Source organism: Pundamilia nyererei, unplaced genomic scaffold (genome assembly GCF_000239375.1).
Source record: "Pundamilia nyererei isolate P.nyererei 1_Seehausen unplaced genomic scaffold, PunNye1.0 scaffold00247, whole genome shotgun sequence".
Taxonomy (NCBI): Eukaryota; Metazoa; Chordata; class Actinopteri; order Cichliformes; family Cichlidae; genus Pundamilia; species Pundamilia nyererei.
The window spans coordinates 821,221-830,183 of NW_005187648.1; the positions used below are offsets into that span (position 1 = coordinate 821,221).

At 43.9% G+C, this 8,963-nt stretch overlaps 1 protein-coding gene across 2 annotated transcripts; it reads right to left on the reverse strand.

The window, feature by feature from the left end:
* Nucleotides 1-4,252: 4,252 nt before the first annotated feature.
* On the reverse strand, nt 4,253-8,663 carry LOC102204744 (dehydrogenase/reductase SDR family member 13-like). 2 transcript variants are annotated; one of them, XM_005749504.1, is made up of 6 exons: nt 8,136-8,327; nt 7,079-7,197; nt 6,461-6,584; nt 5,522-5,694; nt 5,139-5,292; nt 4,253-4,988 (listed from the first exon to the last, which is right to left on the reverse strand). In XM_005749504.1, exons 1-6 carry the CDS (start codon nt 8,161-8,163, stop codon nt 4,729-4,731), a joined length of 858 nt encoding a protein of 285 aa, XP_005749561.1. In that variant the 5' UTR covers nt 8,164-8,327; the 3' UTR covers nt 4,253-4,728. The 2 variants fall into 2 exon arrangements, with proteins under 2 accessions (XP_005749561.1, XP_005749560.1); XM_005749503.2 differs by lacking the exon at nt 8,136-8,327 and adding an exon at nt 8,341-8,663 and having other exon boundaries at nt 4,254-4,988.
* Nucleotides 8,664-8,963: the final 300 nt, after the last annotated feature.

Sequence of the window (8,963 nt, forward strand, 5' to 3'; positions counted from 1 at the left end):
CGTCGAAACTGGACAATCGCTTGTCGATTGACTCCAATATGTCGGCAATATCTTTGCCGGCTGCCAATGTTGTGCCGGGGAAATCTGCCAGGCGACATTTTTTCGGCATCTGAGATTTGGCCGGGGAAGCTGCACTCTGGGTCTTCTTCATCACGAGATCCTGGAAGCACTGATCGATGTAATCTTGGAGAGCCTCTAAACTATCCCCGTTGTACTCCAGGGTGTTGGAGATGATTTAGACAAACATTGTTAGTTATAAGACAATTGATAAGTGTATTTGGTAATACTGAAGCTCAAAGGAGTTTGTTCAGTTCTAAGCTACCATTCGCTTTAATTTTCCGCCAAAATCTCCGGCGTCTGACGTCAGTTACAACGTGAGTCGCTTACCTTGTCCGTCACTTCCGTCACAAGTGATGATTAATTATTTCTATTCATTTCAATTATTAATGAAATAAGTCTGAAAGATGTGGTTAAAAAATTAATAGGAGGGTGTGGGAGAGTTTGTGGCATATAAAGCACTAAAATAAAAGTTTACTCATGATGTTCCACACATGAAGCCAGAGTCAAGACATTTTACAAAGTACTGTGTCATAACCATCAAAAAGTACTCAAAAACACCTTCGAACATAGAGCAGCTTTTAAGGAAGACTTCTGTGCTTGGTGCTGAACTGGTACAGCATCTGTACAGATGTGAACACGAATAATACTGAAGAAAACAGATTTAGTGTGACTGTTTCAATAAGACAGGTTTCAGTAAGCAAGCACTGCAGTGTGAATACATGCGAAACTCTGATATTCTGTTTCCTCTACAGTAAAAAGCAGAAAATAACACAGTAAATATATAAAGCAGTCGGACAGAACATCCTTTCCATGTTTTCAAAAACATTTAAACAAAGAAGAAACAAAAATTCAATTTCTGTTTGTCACAGACGCTAAATTAAACTGGATTGAAAATAAAAGTGGCTCCTGGTATTTCAGGCTTAGGAAACTAGGTGGCAGCAGCACAACATGTCCAAAAGAGTTTCTGTGCTCTTCAACATGCTCCGAGTTTCAGGCCCACACTTCCTGCACAGTAACACCCACTCAGAGGTTTGAGTCCTGCCTGCAACATGGGGTGCCCCATGGGCTGAAGGGTTCTCTGTGGATGGAGGAACAACAGAGTGAAAATCTCCTGGCACAGTTTCTGGACAGTCTCAGCCAAACCCCCTCATGTGGAAGATAGTGTCTCTGTTAGGATATATGTGTATAAATAAGCAGTAGTGCTGCTGTTTACTGTAACTGCACTGATATTTAATGGGAAGGTGTGCATAGATATGACGTGGTCTGGGTGTGGTGTGCTGGGAGCATATGACCTCATAAAGATATCTGTGATGAGCTGACATCAGAGCAGCACAGAAGTTTTGTTTACTTCACAGACTGAAGACGTGACTGCATGTACATCAAAGATCAATAGAAGATCCCCGGGCTCTCTGTCCTGGTCGTTGTGTCCGTGGGCAAGACACTTTACCCTCCCGCCTACTGGTGTTGGCCAGAGGGGCCGATGGCGCGATATGGCAGCCTCGCCTCTGTCAGTCTGCCCCAGGGCAGCTGTGGCTACAACTGTAGCTGCCTCCATTATTATTGTAAGGGTGATGACCCAGATTCCAGTGCAGGTGAAGAATGTTCTCCGCAGTATGCGGGACTGTGACGCAGCTGATCTGATATCATGTCACATCGATGGAAAGGAATCCTGAAACAAAGAACCAGTTCAACACCAAAGTGTTCCCAGAGCTGCTCAGTAATCACAAGACTGCAGGCTGCGAACACCTGCTGTGTTTTCACATTTGTGAGTCTGGATTGTGAGCTTTGATCACACCAACCAGTAGCACTAGTGTTGTTGTGACAGCGGCTGTGCACACTTTGTCACTTCAGCTTTTACTTAGATTATTTTACATGTTTCCACGACGCTGTGAAGAACGATCATAACAGATTTCAGGACTTTTGTCTAAATCAAAATTTAGCTTTGGCCTCAACCTGTTATTATCACTGAGCCAAAAGCTCGAACTTTTATGCCATTAAAAATGTGAAGAAAGACTAAATAGCAACTAGTAAAAGTAGAACTTTTAAACAGGGAAGCAGAGGCTTTGCTCCATTTTACTGAGCATGGTGTGAATGTTGGTGCTGACCATGTCCACCTCTTTATCACTGCAGTGTACCTGCCGTCTGACAGCTGCCTCCAGCAGAAAAACACACCATATTACAAAGATCAGATCCCGTCAAACTGGTTACGTGGCACTGAGTTCACTCTATTCAAATAGAGTGAACTCACTGCCACGCCACTTCCACAGTCACCAGATTTCAATCCAGTAGAGCACCTTTGGGCTACAGTGGAAAGGGGCAACATATGTCAGCGTAGACCCAAATCTTTACATCACATGGTTGAATCTATGCCACGATAAATGAAGATGGTTCTGAAGGCAAAAGGGGCTCAAGCTGGGAAGAAGCAGGGCTTATTATTAGAATATCCATCGAGTGCATAATGCTGCCCAAGGAGAAACCTGGAGTGTAATGAGACATGATTCTGCTGTTGCCAACAAACTCTCTCTCTGCACTACTTCTTGTTTCTATACCGATGACATTACCAGCTTGTAACTGAACTGTTTTGGAAGAAGGTATGATGAGAGTCCGTTTCCCACTGGGGCCTGAAACACAGGATCAATGTTATTATATTTATTATACAGGATGTAATGACATCAGTAAGGAGGTGATAGCCCAGGTTACAGTGCAGGTGAGGTCCTCTGCATACAACATGTGTAAGTAAGGTGCAGGTGTATGACTCAGTCACTCGGATATCATGCCACACACGGACACAAAAGAACCAGTTCTGCTGCTACACACCAAAAACATTCCTTGAGCCGTTCAGTAATCACACACACACAAATCTGAGGCAGAGCTGCAGAGACACCCCACCCAGGCTCAGACAGAGGGCCAGATAGGAGAGCCTTCTGTGCGTCCACGATGTCTTAAAAGCAGCTGGCACCTGAACATCGGAGATCACAGATTCTCATGTGACAGGTTTTTGGGCCTGAAGCCCCGCCCCCCCAAAAAACAACAACACTAACAATGACATCAACACAAGATCAAATGTGTGGACGAGGTCATGACTCAAGTGAGAGACATGGAGTGACGTCAGTCAGGTGATGGGCCAGGTGAGGAACGCGTACATCAGACAGCAGAATGCAGCTGCTGTTTTCACAGGTGACCCTGAATAATCTTTTCTAAATACACCACCCATAAACAGCAAGTTACTGGTATAATAACAAAGTCAAGATTGCACACAGTAATGTGCTGTACATGATCTACTGTGTATATTAAGGAAACTTACATGTGACCACTCTAAGCCACAAATGAATAAAATGTCACAGCCAGACTTACATTCTGGCTGGTAAAGGAAAAACAAACTTCTGGTCCCATGAAAAGAGAAAAACCCAAGAGGCACACTTCCAACCTTGAGAACTCAGAATCAGGGAGACAGTCAAACGGATGTTTTTTTATATATACAAAAAACGTTTACAATGTTTATTTAACAGATAAAATAAGTTAAATGTCACCGTTATTATTGTCCGCCTGGAAACAGCGGGGGTCTCCAAATTCAGAGACTGCGTCCACCTGAAGCCTTCGCGGTCTAAGTGGGCGGGTCCTCTGAAAGCTGGGTAGGCTGGAAGTGAATGACTATGAAATTGTCAGAATTACTTCACGAGCTCTCTCGGTGGAGTGAAACTCTGCCGTCTGCTCCTTGCTATCTAAAGTATACCCGGACGCTGGCGTAAACTCTCGACCATCGCACGCTTCTGTTTAATCAGTTTTCTGTTTGACGTTTATTCCTCCTGAGGGCTTAATAAAGTTTTATTTAATCCAGTCATCTCAGCCAAGCAGATTTACTCACGAACAACTAAAACACTGAAAAAAGCCAAACACTAACATTTTAGCTTATCTGAGTGACTTTTCCTGCTTAACCTGAGCAGCAAAGAACCGCGGGGGTTTGCCGTTCTCGTCGGCGCAGATATTTGAGGTTCACACAGCTACATTTTCGCCTGGAAATATGTTTAAAGTTTATTTTGCGACCCAGAAAGAATAATAAGAGTAACATTAAAACTAACTAGCTGCCGCCATTGTTGGAAACTGGAACTTGCTGAGCAGCGCTTTGAATTCTGGGATATGGTTTTTCAGAGGGGCACTGAAATTCGTGATTCTCCCGGAAAAATCGGGACGGTTGGTATGTATTCCAAGAGGACAGATTCTAGTCGACATTTTTTATTAAGGCAAACTTCAGTAAGGACCTCAGTATAAACACAATGTACAAAGAACTCAAAAATATTTACATAAAAATACAAAATAAAAAATTATTTAAAAAAAATATGACGAAACTATTAAAACGTGTTGCTATTGTCTCACAAACAGGTGACAGAACAGTAACATACCAAATATGCAGCAGCGCCCAACAAACACACCATATTTAAAAAAGAAAGACACTTGTGAACATGATTATTCCCAGCTTCCATCCTGCTGATGGCACTGCAACAACACCAATTCAACACCAGAAATGATGTTTAAATTTCAGGAAAAAAAAGTGCTGAACAGCAGTTCTAGATGTTCATATAGCACCGTATCACCGATACTGTTAAAAGGACAGAATGACAGCTCATCGCTCATGGACTCAACAACCTGTTTATAGCGAGGTGAATAAATCTATCCCAGTCCACAGAGTTTCTCGCTGACCTCCCACAATTTCAGGGCCACCTTGTCATCTCGGGCATGAGCGGACACTTCCTGTGCCTCACAGCAGGAGAAGTACTTCCCGCTCAGAGGTTCGATTCCCTCCTGCAGGGCACAGTGCAGTGTGGTCTGAGCTCCCATCTCTGGGTCCAGGAACAGCAGCCAGGCCACAGGCTGGATGAAAATCTTCTGCCACAGGCCGACATTTCTAGACAGTTCAGTCCGGACAACACCTACAGGGCAGAAGGCAAAGAGCAATCACATACTTACTGCCTTTAGTGTTCAATTTGGATAAAATGCTGATAGTAACAGTTGATTTAGCTTGAATTACAGTAATATATGGCCTAAAATGAGTGTTGATTAAAGGTAAACCAGTGTGTTACCTGGGTGGACACTGTAGCATGTGACATTGGTTCCTTTCAGCCTCTTGGCAAGCTCATGGGTGAAAAGCACATTGCACAGTTTGCTGTTGCAGTACGCATGGAAAAATTGCCAGCTGTATCTGCCAGTTCCCAGGTCTTTGTTTGCAACCAGAGCCTTAAGATACAAAAACAACCGTGTTAATAAGCTGTTCAGACAGGTGAAGGTGAAAGACGTGCAACAACATCACTTGTGATGTCATTATGACCACCTCTTCAGTCGTACTACTGAAATACTAGAGCAGAGCATTTTTAAAAATAAGAGTCCCAAAAGACGGAAAAAGGCTTGTTCCAGAGTGAGGATGGCTTTACATCCCCAAGCTCTCTTTAAATTATTGCAAACTCACGTTAAAGTCAATGTGTCCCCAGCGATGAGCCATGGAGGACAGCGTGATCACTCGTCCTCCCCCTGTCTTCTTCATCCTCTCCAACAGCAGATTGGTCAGCAGGAAGTGACCCAAGTGGTTCACCCCGAACTCGATGCCATATCCGTCCTCAGTCCGCCCGTCTGCCACCAATCCTGGGGACATATTTGAACAATGGTTTCTGAAATCTTTGTACTTCCTTGATCTCTTGAAGCTTGTTTTCTCTAGATTCTTCTCTGTCTCCGTAGAACAGACAAATCACCACTGCTGCTGCTCATCATTAAAAACTGCATTTGCACGTCTTTTTGACAGATACGGCAACTGTGATAAACTTGTTTGTCTCTCAAGTGGTTTACATCAATTTGTGTTTGAGGCCAATCTGGCCGCTTTGCACAACATAGCCGTTTGACGTCTTTGTGGCTATTCGGTGTCTTTTCAAAGTCGATTGTGATTATTTTGTGCTTCTGGTCACTTCGGTCTCTTTGTTGTCATTTGATGGTGAGTTTCAGACTCCAGAGCTGCCCTTTGTCACCCATCCAGTTCATACTTTTTTGGGCAGAATTTCTAGGCCCTCTCTGAGTGGAAGCTTAAGGTTTTGTTGATTTCAGCCTCTCAAATCTTTTTTTTTTCTTTTAAACAAACGACCTGGTTTTGTGAACTTCATAAAGCAACAACCTCCAGCACACAGCTGTGATGAAAACACAAACAGGAGCAAGTCTGAGGCCATAGTTCTCAGGTGGAAAATCAGGAATGCTCACTCTGACTTGATCATTAGTTGATACCCCAAGTGGAGAAGTTCAACAAATAAATTTCCTCCTAATGGTGTCTGGCTCTCAGAGGTTGGTTTAGATGAAAATGGATGTATGGACCTCGTACTTGCAACTAAGTAGACATTGTGGTGTTGTGTAGTAGTGTGTGTACCAGCGTTGTTGATGAGCAAATCCAGCCTGGACTCAGTTTTCAGGAATGTTTCGGCGAAGCTGCGGACAGACTTCAGACTGGCTAGGTCCAAGTGCACGTAGATCACGTCTGTACTTCCCGTTTGCTGGAAGAAGATCATTGTGATTCAGTGAAGGTTACATTTAACCTGTTTCACTTCAATCCCTTTTTACTGTTTTTACCTTAAAGCAACAGCTCAAACATTACCATCAATGAAAGAAGTGAACGCTTCAGCTCGTTTCAGCAGCAACTGTAAATCCCGTTTTGTGCTCTCTGTCAGCTCCTCCTTTAAAAGGTTAACTCCTTTCACAGCTTCAGTCCTTTAAAATTGTCATATTGTACTTACTGAATAAATATAAATAAACAGTCATATCCACATACTACTTTAGCTTGTCTTCTTTTTCTCAGCTGCTTTAATTACCTAAAGCACACATCAGCCAGTTACAGCATGATAGGACGTTGTGTAACAAGCCTCCACTCCCTGCTGACAACTGCACAAGTTATTGTTTTAAATGTCAGTGCTCCTTTCTGAGAAACTTTGGATTAACTTTCATACAGCATGAGGAAATTGTGGCCAATGCATCAGTGTGTTCTTCTCACCGTTTCTATTTCTGCAATGGCAGCTGCAGCTTTGTTCCTGTTTCGGCAGGCCAGGATCACTCTGGCTCCTTTCCTGGCCAGATGCAAAGCCGTGGCTTTACCAATGCCCGTATTTCCTCCTACAGTAAGAGCAGGAAAAGAATAAGCAACATCTACCCAAACCATCACAAACAAGAACTATCATCCATGCAAGTGTTTAATGTGGTGTTATCTGAAGGCTAGTAGAAACCTGTCTAAATTGCAAACAAGAATTCTAGATTTTCACTTCCACCTTTGTTGTAAACTTCACTCCCGTCCAAAGTAAAAAGCACAAAAACAAAGAAAAACGCATCTTTAATTCTTTCATTGCAGCAATCACATTTGTGCAAATCCCGATTTTGCTATCGGCACAGATTTGTGGCATAAAAACTGGCCCCGACCTCAGAGGGAAGAGAGAGGAGGACGACGCTCAGGTTTAGATGAGAATTCCCTCTCTGTACAAACCCAGTTTAGAGATGCAAGTGTTCAACTGATTTTTACTTGAATTTAGAAATAACTGCTGAAGCGGCTTAAATGTCATATTTACTGTTCACTTATTTTTGACGAGGTTTTTCCTGAAAGCCGATCTACATGTAGGTCGGTACCGTCGAAGCCTCTTTTTCGTGGCAATATTGGTAAATGGTAAATGGCCTGCATTTGTATAGCGCTTTTCTAGTCCCTAAGGACCCCAAAGCGCTTCACACTACATTCAGTCACACACACATTCACACACTGGTGATGGCAGCTACATTGTAGCCACAGCCACCCTGTCGCACTGACAGAGGCGAGGCTGCCGGACACTGGCGCCACCGGGCCCTCTGACCACCACCAGTAGGCAAACACGGGGTTAGTATCTTGCCAAAGGATATTTGGATGCAGCCAGGAGGCAGCCTGGGATCGACCTTCTGATTAGTGGCTGACCTGCTCTGCCACCTGAGCTACAGCCACCCCATATTGAAGGAAACATACATTTAACGGCTTCTTTTCTTTTGCTCATCATCTGCAGATTTAACAAAACTTGTTATGTACCTTTACTCACCGTCGCTATCATAATCAAACACCAACATCCTTATCGCCTCGTAAGAGGAAGTAAAGAAACCTATGAAAGGAAAATCCGCTGAACGCTGCGAGCTGCACACACAGCAGCTGTTTGTAGGCACACTTTCTACACCTCGTCATTTTTGATGCTGGTGTCGTTAGCAGTCGGTCTGTTTGGTACAAACTGCGCTTGATGCCGGTCTCACCTGTGATGATGACGGTCTTCCCTGACATCGCGGCGTTTCCTTTGCATTTGGCTCTTTTGAAGAGAGTCTGTGTGAGGAGGACGTATGCTCCCAGAAGTACAACGGCCACAAGCAAGAGGGGAACCATGGTGGATGTCGGCCGAGAACTTCGCGTCTGGCTGCTGAGCTGCGGATCTGTCTTTATGCACACGCCTGTCGGATCAGTTTCATCTGAGACGTGCCAGCGAGTCGCTCCTCGACCGGTCGGACCAGTTGTGGAATGACGTAAACGTCAGAGCACCGTGACCTACGCTTTTCACTCTGAACACCTGAGAAACGCATTCACCCCACCCGCGTGTCTCTTAATAAAGATTTACTGCGAAAGCATTTACAGAAAAATATGGAAAGCATGCAAACATCCCTCCAGATACCAAAGTGTCGAACTTTCACCCAAAATCTCATCACTGATCTGAGAGCAGTTAAACAAAGTGGAAAATGTCCGCACTCATGGATAAAACTTCAGCTTTATCGGCTTTCTTGAACAGGTCATTCAAAATGTGGAGGTTTGGGGTGTTCCTCTGACAGACAAGAGGTTTTGAATCGTTCCTGCACACATCACCATTCAGTGCCTCCCATAATTAATA